Here is an 18,694-nt window from a genome sequence, read left to right on the forward strand (position 1 = left end):
GGAGTGGGAAGGGTGGCTAGAAACCCTCCTGCTAGTAGACCTCATCTCCCAGTATGTGTTAGAAACAGGAAAGAAACTATAAAAGAGCAAATCCAACAGTTGCTTATAAGCAGCAAAGAGTAGCTGAAGAAAAGGCAATCCATGGCTTCAAATCTTAAATGAGCAGCTGGGGACTTGAGGACTGTGAATTAGGCAGGGAGGTCTCACTGCTGGTCAGGTCTGGTCCGACTGATACAGCCCAAGGACAGCAATGCACTAGCATCTCATGGCTCCCAGGGACAAGGGACTGCAGCCACCAGCATGATTGCAGCAGCAGTTGGCTTTAGCGGAGCAGCAGCACAGCCCTTACATGGTCGAAGCACCAGAGTACCGTAGAAACACAGCAAAAAGTAAAGCAACAGTGTGGCTTCCACCACCAGCATCCAGCAGTGGGAAGTTTAATGAGAACCAAAGGAGCGATTCCAACCTAAAAGCAGCTCTCAGGCTGGGACCCAAAATAAATAGCAACAACCTCACATTATTAACACCTTCCCTCTGTGATCTGTGTGCTGCCAACATCCAAATTAGCACCTTCATCAAGAACAGGAGCAGTCACTCACCAGGAAGCCGAAAGCGATGATCTTGAGGACGCACTCCAAGGAGAACACCATGGTGAACGCGATGTTCAGGTACTTCAGGGCCAGCTCATAGGTGTATGGAGCAGAGTAGTACTGATGGACAGAGAGAGATATTGCTAGCCAGGAGGGGGTCTGCCAGCCTCTTGGCTGATGAATGTCCCCAGGAAGACTTGCGATGGTCCATGTTCCTTGCCCTAGGTGCCTCAAGACCATCTCCCCCTTTCCCTCTCCACCCCTCTCCCAGGACAGCTGCCACTCCTTCTAAGAAGGAAGCACAGAGTAAATCCAGATCTTTCTGCAGTAGTTAAGAGGTTCAGATTGTTTGGGCCAGTTTGTTTAGGGAAGATCTCACCTCCAGTTTGGGGCATGTGGTGTTTCAAGCAACTATGCCAAGGGAATACATGCTCAGACTCTGTCTCAAAGCATCTCCTAGAAACAACCAAAATACCCCCTGGTCCCATCCTGACCGATCTCCTTCTCCCCACTGCCCCAAGCAGGACAGGCTCACTCTGACCGGCTCACCTTCATCATCAGCACCACGGTGTTCAATGCTATCATGGCCATGATGGTGTACTCGAAGGATGGGGAGACCACAAAGTGCCAGACCCGGTACTGGAAGGTGTGCCGGTTCTGGGGCATGTACCGCGTGAGGGGTTTGGCGCTGATGGCAAAGTCAATACAGGCCCTCTGGAATAAAACAAGTGCATCAGACCCTGGCTGATGGTAATGTGGGGGACGGTGGCTGCCACACTTCTTTCCTTCATGGGTTGGGCAGGCAGGTGGCTCACAGGTTTCTTACACCTTTTCAACATCTAGGGAGCTCCAAGCTCCCAAACTGCAGAAAACCCATGGAAATGTCCTCTTTCCCCCTCCCCAGACTGTACCTCATTCTTCTCCAGACTGCACTCCTCCATCATTTTGTCTCCTTGCTCTTGGAACGTAATGATGATGAGAGCCACGAAAATGTTGACGAAGAAGAAAGGGAAGACCACAAAATAGACAACATAAAAAATGGACATCTCCATGCGGTTGCTGCGGCTGGGCCCGCGGTCCTCCTCCGTCACATCCACTGAATGCTGCAGCACCCTGTGGGCAGACAGGTGAAGAAAAGCAACCAGAGATATGCCCATCAGGACTGCCACCACGCAGCACTTCTCACGGGACCCACTTTGTACAGCCAGCTCTGTCTGTCCACAGGTGTAACAATGATAAGATAAACCTCTGTCTTAATCTGCTTTACAAGGACAACCCTTCTAAGTTGCCATAGCTTGTTTTACGGTGCTTTGCCTGTGCCCCTGATGGAAAATACATTTTCCAGTGCTCCACATACAGAGAAAAAATTGGCCAAGCTCACATGAGCATGAACAAAGGGCTAGTCCAATGGTCATCTCTAAACTTGAGCTAAGATATACCTCAAGGCCACACAGGAGAAGGGATTATCCATCATTCACTCTGTAAGGAAGAAGCTAACCCCAGCCACGGTCCCAGCCTCATATGGGGGCTAAAGCTCTTTTGTTCTGACATAATTTCTTGTCCTTCCTCTCCTCCTCCCTACCCAGCAGTTTCTCTCTCAGCTCTGCCTGGCTGTAGCCAGTTATTAACCCAACCACCCCAATGGGGACATGCCCACCCTAATTCAAGGGGGATGGATGGAGCAGAATACTCACTGGGGCCAACCCTCGCCAGTGGAGACTGTGAACAGGGTGAGCAAAGCCCAGATGATATTGTCGTAGTGAAACTCATGGCGTTTCCATTCCCGGCACTTCACTTCCATCTTGTTCTTCTCGTGGTCCACGTAGTTCCCTCTGCAAGGTTGGGAGACAGCAGTGACCTTCTTTTTTTCACTGCCAGACTATGGGACAGTGGTTTTAAACCCTGGGGGCAGCGTGTGTGTGTGGTGGCGGGGGGCACCTGTCCTCCTGCAGTGCTGGAGGGAGAAATAGGGAGAAGCTGGATAACAACTGGGAGGAAGGAGAGAAGGGGAAAGCAAAAGGTAAGAGAGAAGGAGGAAAGAGAACAGGAGCAAAACGCAGGGCTCTGCATCCCACACCCCATGCAAAGATGCACACCGCTGACACAGCAATGGGGACAGGACTCAGCCCATGCCGTCCACCCCAAGAGACTACAGCCAAGAGTGAGTCATGACCAAGGACTTAACTGGGAACCCAAAGATGACACTACCCAGCACCCTGCCTTTGCCAGAAGTGTCAGCAGCATCGGACCTACTGAACCGGGCACCTACATGCAGTCCTTCTCTGTGTCCTTAGAGCTGTCAGTGCAGTAGAAAAACTTCCCCTTGAAGAGCTGGACGGCAATGACAGCAAAGATGAACATGAAGAGCTTGTAGACAATGAGGATGTTGAAGACGTTCTTGAGGGAAGTCACCACGCAATCGAAGACAGCCTGGAGGAGAGGGCATAGCTCACCTTGGGGAACCGACAGCCTTGGCAAAGGGCAGGACCAAAGCTTTCCTCAAGACTACCATAGGGAAAGACATTTCCCACTCCTGGGGTGGAAAGGAGAAAAGATCTGGGCCTTCTCCCAGGCAAAGGGCTATTTTATGAGCGAGTTTAACACCTGGAGTACCCCCCAGCACACACACGGACACCAAGCAGCCCCTGAGACAGCAGCAGGGATGGATATTTATATCCTCCAATGTTCTCTGCAACCAGGGCAGCAGACAGGGGACAGCCCCGATGATGTAATTAGCAGCACTCAAGACCAATTAGTAAACACTTTGTTTCGCATCACCCCAGATAACAAGGCAGAGCAAATACCGCTGCCTGCAATAGCAGCACCTCCCTAGGCTGGGCTGTGCTCTCAGCCCTAGTTCTCACAGCACTTTAAAAAAGAGAGGAATGTCCTTATCCCTGCTTCATGCTGAAGACAGAGGTGTCCAGAAATGAGCTGACATGGGCTGAATCCATCCACTGATTGGGAGGAACAGCTGGGGTCAAAATTCATGTCTCTGGGGTGCCACCCTGGGCCTCATCCATCAGCCAAATATCGCCTTGTGAAAAAACCTCAGGGCTTCCTTGGTGTCTTACTCCTTTCTGGCTCTATATCCCATCGGCTAAGGCAGGGAAATCCATAATCCTACCTGCGCTGCATAAATAATCCCTCTATTCAGATGGGAAATCCCCCTCCAGTGCAACACCATGACAGCACAGCACACAAAATCCCGAGTTGTTTGCAAGCTGCTCTGGTGGGTAAGGTAATGAACTTTGGAAAGAGATTTGAGGTCTTCCAAAGCCAGGGCAGCCTATTTTATCAGGAGAGCATCTGTGCTTTGCTGCCTCATGTCCACTCCAGCCCCACCTTCCCTGGCAGAGGAACTAATTCTGACACCTTGCAGAGATCCAGGCTTGCTTTTAATAACTCACTGCACCTCCAGATACGAAGCATCTTGTTTGGCATTGTGTTTGAAAACAGGGCTCCTAAAACACAGCAAATGCTTTGAAAACTACTTGTTCATTGCTCACGAGCAAATCAATGCACGTGGTCCTTGCACCCACTGGTCCGTGCTGGAGGAGACAGGTGTAAGGCAGGAGATGGGGATCATTACCTTCAGCTTGGGCAGTCGCTTGATGGTTTTCAGAGGCCTCAAGACCCGTAGCACACGGAGAGACTTGATGGTCTTGATATCCCGGCCCTTGTTGGTCCTACCGTGTCGGAGGGAGGCACACGCACCCAAAAATGAAACGGAGAGACAATAACCTTGCAGACCCGGGGCTGGATGCTCAGGGGTTTTCAACAGCTGACAACACCCCCCTCCCAGCATGCGTGAGGATGGGAACAGGAGGGCCACATGCCATCGTGGGGGCCAGCACTCACAAATGTGTGACTGCTGAGCGCTCAGCCCGCCTAAACGAGTCTCCTCCAACACACGCGCCTACAGCTGGCAGAGATGAAAAATAAAGCAATCCTCTCCTCCTCGGGATTAGCACCTTTCCCCTTCGCTGGGGAGCAGCAAGCTTAACACATCCCCTCGTTGTGGAAAGCAGCAACATGCCAGGGCTGGGGCAGACAACGCAATGCTCTGCCCAAGCAAGGGCAGCTGCCCGAAGGGTGCTGTGGCACGCTGCCCTCCGTTGTGTCCCAAAGGCATGCCGCTCAACAGGGCCGTGGAGGTTCGCTTCCCTAGTGCAGGCATGTGCCATTTGCAGATGGGGCTTGCAAAAGGCCACGACCATTGCAAACTGTTTTCTTCCATTGCTACTGGCTGCAAGGAATTCACAAAAAAATGAGGGAGATGCAGTCAACGGGGTCTACATGCAGGTCTCTCACCAAAGGTTTTCCATCCTGGTTTAAACTCAAGATTCATGGTCCTCACTTTCACCTAGGGAAGCACATGCTCTATGCTTGGTTTCTCTGCACAAATGCTGTCTCTTACAACTTTCTGCCTTATTCCATCAGTGCTACCTAACTTGGTCAGCCTGGTCTTCCATCTCAGAAAATCTCAGCCCTCTCTTCCCTCTCCAGATCAGAACTGCACTTGCCTCTAGCCCAATTCAGCTGAGGGAGGGCAGAGCTTACTATTAGGATTATTTAGAAAAGCAGCACTAAGACCCCACATGACCCTCACTTCTTGAATGTGGTGATTAATCCCAACCACAATACCAGGGTTTTTTTCTTGTCTTTTAATTAAACCCATGCTGGAACCCAGGATGGAGCAGAGAGGTCCTGGTGAAGGTGGCACAGTTTGTATCCACCGGGCACCATAAAAAAATGTCAAGGAAGTGACTTACAACAACAGACACTCCAAATTACACAGCTCCTTTGCAAGGATCAATGCAACAGGTAGCACAATAATGGGCTTAATCATTAAAAGATGTAAACAAAACCACTAATTAATAGTCCTCCCTAGGAGCACAGCCCCACAAATGCATGGGAAGCAACTGTACAAATAGCCCCAGGACTCACTTTGCACCTCCCATCTCCTGTTTTGCTCAGTGTCAGGGCCTCGGTAAGCAGCTGGGACATCCAACTCGGGGCTGGGATGAGGATTTAGGGCAGCGCTCAGCTGGTGCCAGCTGCCACCAGGGCAACTCAACTGCAATGGTTTACATCTGCTGAGGAGGGACCTCTTCAGACCTCAAGAAACCTCCTGTGGGTTTTCTTGGGATCTAACACAGATATGGATGTAGGTCTGGATAACACCAGGACAAAAGCCTGGCCTTGCTGTGTCTACGGCCGAGGCTGAGCTCTCCTCAGGCCCCTGAGCTTGGCACGAACCACATCCCATGCCCTCGGAGGATGTCAGGGCTGTAGTCCCTACAGCTCTTCAGTGCAGGCAAAGCTCCCGCCGGGGCAGAGCCTTCAGCTCTGCAGCGGACACTGCTTTGCCCTGCTCCCTTGGGTGTGCTTCACGCTCTGTCAGAGTACTGCACAGACACTGACAGCTGCAATGAAAGCACCCTCCTTTGAAGGCAAGGAATTGCATTGCTTGCAAAGAAAATCCCTTCTGCACTTTCCCAGAGCACACCACCTTTAATGCATCCTGGGGCAATGCAGGGGTACATGCAGAGCAGCACACTCCAGTCTCTGCAAACGCAGCTAAGGGTCAGCACAGGCGTCAGACAGACGGACACTCGCCTGCACCTGTCCCCCTTGTGCTCCCCAGGGCGGCACCCCGCAGCAACCCGAACGGCATAGTTACCCCAAAGCATTCCTGTCGGCGATCCAGCCCAGCAGCCACCAAACCGCACCAATAGAGAGAGGGAAAAAGAAAGAAGAAAGGAAGAAGGTAAGAAAAGCATCGGGGCAGCTGCACAGGGATGACCGCAGCCTCTCGGGCAGCTCTCCAGCACCCCACGCCTGGGTTGAAAGGCACAAGGAGTAGACCATGTTGTGTCCTCCAGGATGGGCTTTTCTCCAGGGAGAGACTCATCCAGCGAGCCGCAAGCCCCTGCCCTCCCTGCTGGAGGTTTGGGGAGGGTGGGTGCATAGTGAAACCTCTGCTGCAAGAAGAACCCACAGAGAGCGGGACAGTGGGTGACAGCGGGCGGGCACGTGGTCCTCCTTGGCCAGGAATCGGGGAGGGACCTCGAGGCTCAGCCCCAACCTGCCTTTGGTGCCTCCAAGGGAACCTACCTGCAAAGCCCCAATAGTTCCCATCCAAACAGGCTAACTCTGCTAAATCGCCTCCATCAAGAAATCCACACTGATTAAGAGCCTGAACTGCAGTGCAGAATTTCCTGCAACCCAGCAGAACACACTCTCAGACAAGCCGAGGTGGTCTACAAGGTCCCTAGCTCCAAACCAAACCTCCATCCTTGCTTGAGCTGAGTCCCTGCCATGCGCACGCAGAGCGCTCAGCGCTGGGGCAAAGCCTACAACATAAAACATTTCATAAAAACCATAAAAATAACCCCAGACTCTGGCTGCACGTTAGTGAGACAGGTAGAAGGTGTGTTGAAAAGGTGATAGTTTAACTCTGTAGCACTTCTGTGATGGGATATCAGACCTCCATCCTAACCAGTCTCACACCAGGTTATTTTGCAGTGCGTAAGGGTCCCTCTTGCTTCCAGACACTGGCGCCAATGGGCACGAGGAGATGCTGCTCAGCAAAGAGGCACCTCTGCTGGGTACCTCAGGGCGGAGAAACTCCTGCCCTTGCTCACCAGGTGAGATGATGAGCGCTACGCACTGACCACTCAACCTTTCCACCAACCCTTCCACCGGTCAGCATTTCCCGCTGCTGCAAGCGCACAGGCGTAGGCATCACTGCCTCTTGGCAGCTCTGCAAAGCTGCAAGTGAGTGCCGATCCTCTGCGCAATGCCTCCTTGGAGGGTGCCATGGAAGGCAAAAGCAAGCAGGGTCTTTAGTTACGGTTCTGGTTATTTTAGCTAATTTAATTTGAACTCTTTGGAGATTTACGGTTTTATATTGGGCTTTTTATTTAGGCTGCATTTGGATTGACGTATTCGCTTTCCACGTGGAGAGCTATGGATGAGCCAAGATGACCTCTCACTCAGGATGTACAGGCTCTGAGGGGACAATGGACAAGCTACAGCAGCACACGGCGACACGGCTTTATGAGTGGACACTTGCTCATTGGTGATTTTGATGTGGCACTGACAGCCAGCAGATGATGGTGGCACCGCTGGACCAGCTCAGGGACCTCCTGTTGCACCCACAGCTACCCAGGATGCCCGCAGGAAAACTAAACCGCAGACAGGAGGCAAAAGGGGCAGAAAACCCGAATGGCATGGCATGTCCCAGCACTTCTTCAACTGGGAAGTGCTGGACCTGGTCACCAGCCACTCTCAGCCATGTAATTGCCGTAGCCACTCCATGGGCATCGCTTTGCCCACCCAGCGCTGTGGAGGCAAGGCAAGGGAGAGGGAGGACACATTCCCCCCCAGCCCCACATCAAAGAGCTCACGGAGGGAGGTGAAAAGGAGAGGGATTCAGACATCACCACGAGAGTTTTCCTCTCAAGACCAGGAGGAAGGGAGGGAGGGCAGCAGGTTGGGACATACATAGCTGGCAAACATCCTGCGGCTCCTGGGGCCACAGCGGCGACGGGCTGCCGAGCGGAGAGGCAGGTGTTGTTATAAATGCTTTATAATGTATAAACCCATTAGAAACTGCTGTGGTTCCTTTGTTCTTCTCACCCCCAAAGCCATGAGATCATCTCCTCTAGAAGGAGCCACTGTCACACATGGGGGAGAGGGACAATCCTGCAGGTTTACATTATAGAGCCATCATCCACAATACAAGCGACTCAGTATCTATTCAGCTACGGCTACCAGAGTGGGCAGGCAACACAGATGCTTGCTGCAAACATATGTGGAGATGCAACAGCCCTCTCTGTGAGAGGGGGTTCAGTGCCACAGCCAATGGGGGTGCTCACCCTTGAGAATTCAGCTGTCCTGTGCCCAAAGGGACCCGTCCTTCCCTCGGGAAGCTGGGTGGAGGCAGGCAGGTGGCAGGCGGTGTTGGATGGGGCACAGCGTCTTCCCCATGTGCTCAGTGCTGGCAGGCAGGGACCCTGCCAGCTCCAGGAACTGTGTCACCTTTGCAGGGTGGGGGCCCACCACCAATTATGGTACTGTCAGCGGCAGTGAGGACACCTGTCCACCCAGCAGCAGGCTGAGCCATCAAGCTATGGTCCTTCAGCCATCAAAAAGTCTTGATGAAAGATGTCTTGGAAGGAAAAGGCTCCTCTGTCCTCCCCTAAAGCCCCTCAAACCATCCAGCACATCTTCAGGCTGCTGATGCCCTTGACCGCCCCCAGACATGCTCTGAGGGGCTGCCCTGGCAGAGGGGGGGATCAGGCAGACCCCAGAGATGCTCAATCCATCCTCATGGTGGCCTGGGTGGCCTTTTGGGGGCTCAGAGCCAGTGGATCTGCCCTACGCCCCTTCCCCATGCCAGGGTCTGCAGTCAGGCCCCGGCCCTGCCCAGGGGCTGGTTCATCCCTGCTCCAAGCGAACTGAATTCTCCCATGCTCTTCCCAAGGAGAGAGCAGCAGCTGAAAGCACTGGGTGAGGACAGGGGTGAGGAAGGCAAAAGCAACAGGCTGGGGAGGGTGCCAATGGGTGAGAGCAAGGGGAAGGAGCTGCTGCCCAGCCAGGGATTAGATGGGAGGAATGGATTATGGGCTGTAATCCATCAAGTGACCTTGGGGCTTGGACCCAGCCACTGCAAGAGCCTTGCACGGTACCTGAGCTATGGACAAGGACAGGGCTCCAGTCTGCGCGGCTGCCAGGCCCTCCCCTTTCACCAGCACTAACACCACCACTGCCAGTGTCAAAGGCACAAAGAGAGAACAACAGTGTGACAAACCCACAGCATCTCCTCTCTTCTCCCTCCTTGGGCACTGACAGGGCATCACAGCCCCAGGGACCAGAGGGTGCCCCTTGCCCGCTTTCTGGGTGCCAGTGCATGCCTCCTCATGCTCACACCGCACTACCTGCCCCAGCCGGCAGCACAGAGGAGGGCAGAGCAGCATGAAAGTCATCCCTGGATGCTGCTCCCCTCCATGGCACAGGCACCACAGATGTCAAGTCACTCTGTGGAGGAGGACCCACCTGCAGGTGCCATGAGCTCGGTACCAGAGCCCAACCGCAAGGCAATGCTCAGCAGGAACATGCTGCAGAGCAAGCATGCAGCACCCTGCCCTCAGCGTGATGCTGCAGAAGATGTGGGCACAAACCCTACCGGCCGCATCCCCATTCCTGCAGGGCTCCAGGGCAACGCTCCCCCTTGGAGCAGAGGAAAAGCCACTGCCTGGGGGTACCATTTCCAGCACAAACATGTTTGGAGAGCAGCTCCACCTGGCAGGCTGCTGCTTTTGCTGTCTCTGTGAGCCCTTGGATGCGTAGCAGGTGTGTAAGTCCAGCTCTGCCACCCTTGGGTCTTTTTCCCTCTCTAACAGCCCCTTCTGCCCTCTTTCAAGTCCACCTTCACCACCAACCTCTTCCTAGCATCTCCAGCTTTCTTTGCCTTGCCCCCTGCCTGCTTGCTCACCAGCATTTGACAAACAAGGAGAAATACATCTCTGGAGCAGCCACGCACTGCTGCCAGGAGCCGTCCCAGAAACAGAGCAGAAGGGTGTAGAGAAATAAAAAAAAATATCAGGTCTAGTAGCTGTAACACACAGTTGCATCCTCCTCCCACCCCAGCCAAGGGAAGGCAGGGAGCTGATAATAATGACGGCCACTTACGCCAAGGCAAAAGCCACCAGCGCTCCCACCACCACGATGAAATCCAGGATGTTCCAGAGGTCTCGGAAGTAGGAGCCGTCCTGCAGGATCAAGCCCTGATCAATCATCTGCAGGGGGGAAATGGTGAGAAAAAACAGGAAAGGAATGAGCAGCTCGGACATCAAGTGGAAGCAGCTGCAGGTGGGATGTGCTGGGGACAGGGACATCGCTGGGGAGCAGCAGACCTGTCCCTGTGCCCCAGTTATATATCAAGGAGCATCATCTTTTGGGAGCCTGGAGACTGATAAAAGTGGTGCTGAGCACTCTCGACTCCCAGCACTAAGAACCAGGCTTTAAAGTCTCCATCATCCAAATTTAGGACCAGAATCGAAAAAACTGAGCTATTTCCCACCCACTGCAAGGACACTGTGGGACAGAGCATCCCCAGCGCAGCTAGCCCTCAAGGCCTCTTACCTTGATAACCATCTCAAAGGTGAAGACGCCAGTGAAGACGTAGTCGAAATACCTCAGGACCTGCAGAGAGAGGGCACGGGTGCTCTGCAGCCACTGCCAAGCAAACGGGCTCGCTGGTGCCCACCCAGACCCCATTACTACCCCGCACCAGGGCTCGCCTGGCTCAGGTGCAGACAGAGGGTTGGTTTGCTTGCCCCAAACCCAGCCTGTTCCCTAAGAGTTCAGGACAGCCATAAACCCAGCCTGCAAAGGCAGGAGAGAAACATTTCCCATGCATGGTGCAAGTGGCTCTGAAATCATGCTGCGAACCAGAATCATGCTCCCCCATACCAGTCCCTGTGCACATCAGCATCTCCCCAGTTTAAGCTACTTTACTATTGACAAGGCACCCTAGTCTGCTCCCCAGGCTCTAAACCCTGTGTGTGGGAGGCTGATAGGGATTTCCAGGTTATAAAGGAAGGTGATGTGGAAGAAGTCAAGACCCCACGGTGCGGAGCAAGCACTGTCACCGGCTGCCCTGATCCGTGTTCCACATGTGCCCCACCACAGAAGCTAAAATCCTACAAGACCTCTGCCTGCGGGATGGGGGGAGCAGGGGAGGTTTGCAATCACTTTGTTGCGGTCGGAGTTGGTGAGGACGGGATCCTCCGCTGCGAGGGCGATGCTGCTGGCAGCGATCACCAGGAGGATGCACATCTCGAAGTAGCGCAGGTTCACGATGTAGTGGCAAGCCCTCCGCACCCTGCAGGGAGACAGCCCGCACCCCAACCTGTGAGCCCCTGGCATGCCCCAGGCATGGCCCACATGCAAAACCCACCCCACGTCATCAGCTTCCAGAGCAGAAAGATGGGCAGCAAAGTCTGGGGAGCAAAACAAGGGAGCCCAAGGGTGGTTTGGGCTTGCTGACCCCTTTGCTTGGCCATCGCAGCCCCCCAGACACCCCACAGACAGCCAGGGAGAGTGCCTCAGAAACTGGGGTGTTTATTCTTCCAGGCTGCTGGAGCTTGGCAAGAGCTACAGGGGAGCAGAAAACTGCAGAAAAATGTAACAAGCATTGAATAAAAATCACAGCTAGCAATCAGCAGTTGGGACAGAAAACCATGAGTGTGGCTGGCACAGACAGAGAGCACTGCCAGGGCTTGGGGAACACCGTGGCTGGTTATCCAGGCCGTTTGGGAGATATTCAGTCCCCTTCCCAAGGGGATCCCCTGTCTTCAGTGATGGCTAGGGGTCCTTCCCCTTGCAGCCCTCCCCAGCCCCAGGCTCCTACAGTCCAAAAAATGTCTCACGGGTTGGTGGTGCTAAAGATGAACATGGAGCTGTGCGGCACCATCGCTTTGCCCGTCTCGCTTTTCTCCTTCTTCCGCTTCTTCTTCTCCATCTCCGCCTCGTCCTCTTTGGTCTCAGCCTCCTTTAAGGGGCTGGCTTCACCATCTGTCTTGTTGCTAACTGCAGGAAAGCGAGAGCCTTTGCCCGGCCTTGCACCCAAACAGCACCCTGGGGTGTCCCTGCCACCCGGGCACGTGCAACCCCCCTGGTTTCTGCTTTGCATCCCCGTGCCGTTATGGGGAAAGGAACCAGAAGGGAAGAAAAGACATGAGCTGCCAGGATGAAGCAGACGAAAGGGGTTTTAACAAGGCCAGCTTTCACGGTGCTGTTTAATTAATAACACCATTTAGAGCAGCTCACCTTGACAGCGAGGATGCTGTTAAGGGGTTTGAGCAGCAGCGAGCTGGGCGGAGGCTGTGGATGTGTTAGGAAAAACAAGGGATGCGAGTGTTTTGCCCAAGCGGAGAGGAAGGGAGAAGGAGGGATCAGGCGAAGGGGCGGGTGGGAAGGAGGTGAGAAAAGGAGAAGCTCCCCAGGGGATGGTGGCACATCAGCATTGTGTTCAGGTTTCCCTGCAAAACTGGGGTGCTGGAGGGAGGTGCTACAAGGAGCAGCAAAGAAAGCCTCCCCAGTTGATGGATGTGGATAGGAAAAGCTGTGCAAGCAGCTTTCCATCCCCACAGGGTCCCTGAGGGCCAGGAGAGGGGCTCAGGAAAGAGAGACAGGTCCTCACTCTGTACCACAGCGGAGTCGTGGACATCGATCATAATGGTGGTGCTCTCCGTGGCCTTCTCGGTGTTGGGGGTGATGGAGGAGAGGTCGGGCTCGCTCCGGCTGACAGTGCGGCTGGCCTCCAGCAGCGCTTGCTCACTGGTGTCCAGGCTGCTACAGTCCTGCTCCGTTAGGCTGCCCGTCTTCCCCCGGGGAGCCTCGGGTACTGCTTGTGGGGGGCTCCCCTCCTCAGCAGTCCCAACCAGCTCGGCATCGCCGGCAGGGACCCCATTTGTCCTGCAGGAGGGATGTGGGAGAAAAAGAGGCGCGAGAAGATAAGGGGATAGGACAAGGAGCTGTGAGAACTGTAAGATGCCCTCCCCAGGTACCAACCTGACAGGCTCCCCGCTCGCCTCCAGCTCCCCCTGAATCAGTGCCTCTGCTGCGGCCGCATCCCCGCACCGGTCCCCATCCTGTGCCCCCTCTGTGGGGCTGGCCTCCTCAAGACCCATCTCCTGGCTGGCTGAGCGGCTCCCCAGCGAACCGGCTGGCTCCTTCCCCTCCATCCGGGCTCTGCGGTGCCGGCTGCGCCGCTGGCTCTGCCTCATCCTGGCCCTATCCTCGATGCTGCCTCCTGCCCCATCCTGCTCACCCGGCTCACAGTTCCCGTGGCACGATTTCTGGTGCCACGACTCCTTGTCTCGCTTGGCCCGGGGCGATGGGCTCCTCCTGTCCTCACCACCACCGGGGTTGGCTCCCGGGGCCGGCTGCTCGGGTCCCTCGGCCGGCGGCCGCTCGCCCTTGCCGCCCTGCTCCTCGGTGCATTTCTCCAGGGCGACGCCGTCCCCCTGTTTCTTCCTGCGGAAGATGCTGGCATGGGGGTTGATGAGGGCTGGCTCTTCCTTGTTGATGCCCTCCTGGCTGGACATCTGCATGTGCCGGCGCAGCTGGCTGGTGCGCTGCTCCCACACCGACATGTGGTGCCGCCGGCGACGCTCCCGCCTGCAACGGGGGACAGCAAGGGGTCGGCATCCCGGCTGCCCCCCCAGTGAAGCACCCGCCCTCAATTTAATTTGGGAATCCCAGGGAGAAGGAAGTGCCATCCCCAGGGCTACGGGCTGGGCTCCTGCTTCGTCCCCAGCCCTCTGGCATCCCTCTGTTGCTGGTAGGGGCTGGAAATGGGGCTGAGACTGTACTTCTGCCCCTTCAGAAGGCATCAGGCTAATGGAGGACCAGCCCCAGCAGCCTCACAGCTGCCCTGAAGCTTTTGGGCAGCATGGCCAGCTTACTGGGAGCAGCCAGCACCCTACCTTGCCCTATCCCAGCTAGGTGGTGACCACTTTCCTCTTGCATGATTGCCTGGGGACACCTTCTTAAATATGGGCAATGCCTTCTCACTGCAGCCGGGGATCCCTCCTTGTACTGGGCATGCCTTTGCATCGCCAGCTCCTTGGAGCTGGGCTCCTTTTTGGAACGGCACTGCCCTAACAGTACAAATGATGGTGTCAGGGACTCTGACGCCAGAGCCAGCTTGATGGCAAGGGTGGCAGTCCTGATGGGATGGGGACAGTGAGTAAGAGGGGAAAAGATGCCAGGTCCAAGACCTGCCTTTCTCAATGAGAGATGACCCTCCGAGACATTTGCAATGGAGAACGTCACCAGGCGCAGGAGGTCCCCTCCCTCCCTGTGCTTAGCTACGCTCGGCCAGGACAGCCTCTCACCCAGCACATCCCAGGCAGGAAGACTGCCCCAAGGGTAGGGGAGCAGTGGTTTCAGTTGTCTGCAGGGGAAGGAGCTGTACTGGGCTTCTCTATGTTCCTGCAGGTCTGCTCTAGGGAGGACTAGGCTATACCATGAAACCTTTGCAGTGCCATAAACACACACAAAACACCCTGGAGAAAACAGATGTGCCCTTCCCAACACACCTAGGCACACAGAAACACCCAGGAGCACACACATGTACATACACTGCTCACCCCCGCCGAGCACACGCGACTGCACATCCACAGACAACGGCACGCACCAACACACACGTACTGCACGGCATGGCACACGCACAAGGAGGGTGGGCACACACAAAACCACGACTGCACACACAAATCCACAAAGGCACACACACACGCGTACAAACAGGGGTGCAAAGGAGCACACTGAATACAGGCGCGCGCGCACACACACACACACACGACCCCCCGCCTCCAGCTGAGGAGGTCGGAGGGGAGCGGTGTGCGCCCCGGCCCCGCGGACGCACAGAAAGCACAGGAGCCACAGACGACACGCGACCCCACGGCCCACATACAGGTGGCTGCTGCGTGGCTCCCACATCGACATGTGGTGTCTCCTTCGCCTGTCTCTTCTGGGGAGGAAAAACAAATGGGTTCAATCCCCCCTTCACCCCTCCTTTGACTCGTGTGGGCAATGCAGAGAGGTGGCCCCCCCACCCCGGGCAGCCGGCATCTCTTTGCCTATCGGCTGCCGGGATGCCGGAGTGCAGCAGCCAGCAGTGAACCCCCTGCACGTATGTGCTTGCACACCGGCAATGAGCTGCCTGCAAGGCTGCCTGCACTCACACTCACGCGCTGCGATTCTTTTCGGGGGGGGCCACGGAGCCTTCCCTGCGGCGGCCAGCCGTGCAGCAGCAGCACGGGGAGAGCAGTGCAGGCTGCAGCCCCTCAGAGGCCCCGGTACATCCTTGGATATTTAACAGCTCTTTCAAACTGCTCCAAATTCACTTCTCCCGAACAACACGTGGCAATTTGAAAGAGGAAGCGATGCGTCAGGCCAGCCCCAAGCTGCTCAGAGCCGTCGCCACGGGTAGATGCTGCCCTGAGACCACAGAGGGGAACGTGAAGCTCCCCAGCAAAAGCAAGGCAAAGCCCAGGGCTGAGATGCCACAGACCCCCTGTCATCTTTGCAGCCCTGACACAGAGAAGCTTAACAGGGCTGTCAGTGCCCTTCACCCCCACCGACTTCAGGCAGCTGGGGACATTCAAGGCTTTATCCTTTGTATCAGCACAGAAAAGATTCAGATACGCACAGCTCCAAGCAAACGGCCACGAGCATATGCAAATGTGCATGCAGTGATTTACAGGGTTTGCTCTTTCCAATTGCCATGTGTGTGTGCAGGACATGCAAGCAAATATACTCCAGCCACACGGGACCAAGCACCGATGTGCAGGCAGAACTCACACCGGTGAGACAGGGTGCATCTCGCTGCCATCCTGTGAGTGCACCGATACCCTCAGCCCCCTGGGCGAGTCACGCTGGTGATTGCCTCATTAAGGCCTCCTTATGGCCACATGCACGGGAACAGCCCGGTGCCACGCTCAAGGCAGAGAGCGAGTTGCAGGCACCCGCCGCCATCCCTGCAGCAAGTGGCCGAGCCTTCAAACGCATCCACGCACCATGTTAGGCACCAACACATGACAGCATCCGCATGCGTCCATCTGGCCACCCACTCGTCAAACAGCTCCGAGCCATCTGCACCAACGGCACCCATGTACAAATACAATACTCTGACCGGCACCGCAGCCGCCCACACCAACCTGGCCACGTGGGAGCACTCATCCCCGAGCACCATCGGACCTCTCTGCAGGCAGGAACGCGTGTACCAAACCTGCCTGCGCTGAGTACCCACATAGAAATGAAGCCATCTGTGTCTGCACACACCCAAACACTGAGACTGGCTCGGCTTCACCGCTCTGAGTTTCCAACAGCCCTTCGGTACCGGCTCTGCTCTGGCTTGTCCCTTGTTGTGATGTCCCCACCATCCCTCCCCACCTGCTGGCATCGATGTAGCACCACCAAAAGCACATCAGACCTGATGCTGGAGATGGTTGCCCCATGGCATCACACTCTCTTCCCTGCCCCTGACACTATCCATCCTGATGAGGGGGAGGAGCTGGAAAAAAGATCTGAGAATATCAATACCTTCCCATTTCAATGCCGCTACAACAACAACCAAAGCTTAAAGAGATCTGTTTTCCTAACCAGCTATATCTGACAATGGCTAGAAAACTCTAGCAGGGATGTGCAGCGTGGGCAAATCCTTTAGTGCCATAATATAGTCCCTCTGCCGCTCTTCCTCTCTCCTATCTGTCCATCCTCCAGCCTCTTCTGCAGCCTAAATCCCTCTATTCCCTTGCTTTGTCCAACATGTTCCCACTGGTAGCCAGAAACGGTCACAACACACAGACTCTACCATCTCTCCCATAACCCCCCCGCCAGTACCTGGCCAGGCACAGATTTATTACAAACATCCCATCACCCCCAAACCAGGGTGATATCTGCAGCTGCTGGGAGACCAGGCAGGGCTTATAAGTAGGCCCAGCTCCTGCTGCCCCTAAAACCACGGGTGACGCATGCAGGATGGGGGACCATCGCATCCCACCGCTGCCAAGCCAGGGAGGGGGCTGTTCCTAATGCTGCCTCCAAACCCCCCCCAGATCAGTGCTCGCCTGAAGACAGCGGTTTCTCTCGGCAAATCTGCAAGAGATTCTGCCGTGTATGAGCTTGGCTGGGTTTCAAAGCATAATGAAACCTAAAATTCCCTGTGAAGGGATTCTATAAAAAAAGAAAAAAAAAAAAATCCTTTCAGCCATACTGAAATGTACTGTTTTGGGAAACAAATCAAAACGCCTCGTTCCAATGTTGACTTTGAAAGTTTTATGTGATTTAGACCATATGATGCCGCAAAATAAAGGGAAAAAAGGCATCTAGAAAGGAAAAAACAGAATTTTCTTCTGCTGAAACGCAGACACAAGGCTCCTTAACACCATGCCAGGGGATTATGTGGCTTGGGGCTTTTTTTCTTGCCCAAATCAAATTTCTGTACAATCAAATGTGGTTTTGCAAGCCTGCTCCATCTCTCATAACTGCATTTGCTACCAGGGAAGGAGCCCGGGGGAGACTTGTGACACTGCTGATCCCTTCTCCCCCAGCCCTGGCTGCTCTCCTGCAGCTCTGCCATGAAGAAACACTCCCCGGGAACAAATATCACCCCTCCTCAAGAAAAACTTGAGATACCTTCCTCCTCCCCAGCCTCCTTCCCCACCCCTAGCAGCAGCCTGCAGTGTTTGAGTTGTACTTTTGGGGCAGAAAGCCTCTTTTAGTGTATTTCTGCCATGCCCAAGCACTGAAGCTGCTGCTTGGGGCAGAGGTGGGCCACCCCAGGTCCTGCGGGGTGACCTGATCCCTGCTCCGGCACCTCTCCGAAGGCACTGCTGCTCAGGAGGAGCACGCTCCTAGATCTCCGTCCATCCTCAGAAAGACACCCGGAGAGGGAGGGACCTCTTTTTCTTGCGGCAGCCCCATAACCAGCTGTGCCAGGCTCTGTTTCAGCTCTCCATCCACCCTGCTAAGAAGCTCTACTGGGCTCAGGGAGGGGGCACCGGGGTAGTGGTGGTGGGGGTCACTCACTCGATAGCAGGCATGTTTGGGGCAGACATGGGGCTGACTTCTTTGGCTTTCTGAAGGGCATGCTTCTGGTTAAAGGCCTCCTCTTCCTCCTGCTCATCCTGTGGAGGAAAAAGGGGAGTTGCTTAGTGGGATGCTGGGGATTCAAGGGAAGGTGCAGCCATCAGAAAGAGCGAAGGATATGTGGGGGTATCTTGGATGCCAAGGCGTGTGGGAGAAAGGGGGACCTGTATTTCCAGAGACAGTCTTTATTTTCCTTGTGCTATGGGGACGCAACTTCCCCGCTACGCCAGATCTTACTGAAGGCGTCAGCACTACTGAAATAAGTGAACCCAGCCCACTCCAGGCAAGAGCCGGGCTGTGCACGCTAGAACAGCCCCAGACGGTGTAGACCAGCTCAGCCTTCCCTTCTTCACAGCCACAGGGGCGAGACAGGCATCCCCCTGATGGAGTGGGAGGCAAGGCATCCATGAATGACCCCAGCAGAGACCGTA

At 55.1% G+C, this 18,694-nt stretch overlaps 1 protein-coding gene across 2 annotated transcripts in view; it reads right to left on the minus strand.

Annotated features, from left to right (window-relative positions):
- CACNA1E (calcium voltage-gated channel subunit alpha1 E) overlaps positions 1-18,694 on the minus strand; it is a 146,350-nt gene that overhangs the window by 24,729 nt on the left and 102,927 nt on the right. For both annotated transcript variants that reach the window (XM_052801159.1, XM_052801158.1), the window contains exons 20-33: positions 18,204-18,301; positions 15,085-15,141; positions 13,179-13,787; positions 12,808-13,082; positions 12,035-12,194; positions 11,358-11,487; positions 10,746-10,805; positions 10,293-10,399; positions 4,183-4,279; positions 2,860-3,020; positions 2,285-2,422; positions 1,502-1,703; positions 1,140-1,304; positions 600-710 (exon numbers count right to left, since the gene is read on the minus strand). In XM_052801159.1, the coding sequence (XP_052657119.1) occupies positions 600-710; positions 1,140-1,304; positions 1,502-1,703; positions 2,285-2,422; positions 2,860-3,020; positions 4,183-4,279; positions 10,293-10,399; positions 10,746-10,805; positions 11,358-11,487; positions 12,035-12,194; positions 12,808-13,082; positions 13,179-13,787; positions 15,085-15,141; positions 18,204-18,301 (2,370 nt within the window). The remainder of the gene's footprint in view (positions 1-599; positions 711-1,139; positions 1,305-1,501; positions 1,704-2,284; positions 2,423-2,859; positions 3,021-4,182; positions 4,280-10,292; positions 10,400-10,745; positions 10,806-11,357; positions 11,488-12,034; positions 12,195-12,807; positions 13,083-13,178; positions 13,788-15,084; positions 15,142-18,203; positions 18,302-18,694) is intronic.

Source organism: Harpia harpyja, chromosome 11 (genome assembly GCF_026419915.1).
Source record: "Harpia harpyja isolate bHarHar1 chromosome 11, bHarHar1 primary haplotype, whole genome shotgun sequence".
Lineage (NCBI taxonomy): Eukaryota > Metazoa > Chordata > Aves > Accipitriformes > Accipitridae > Harpia > Harpia harpyja.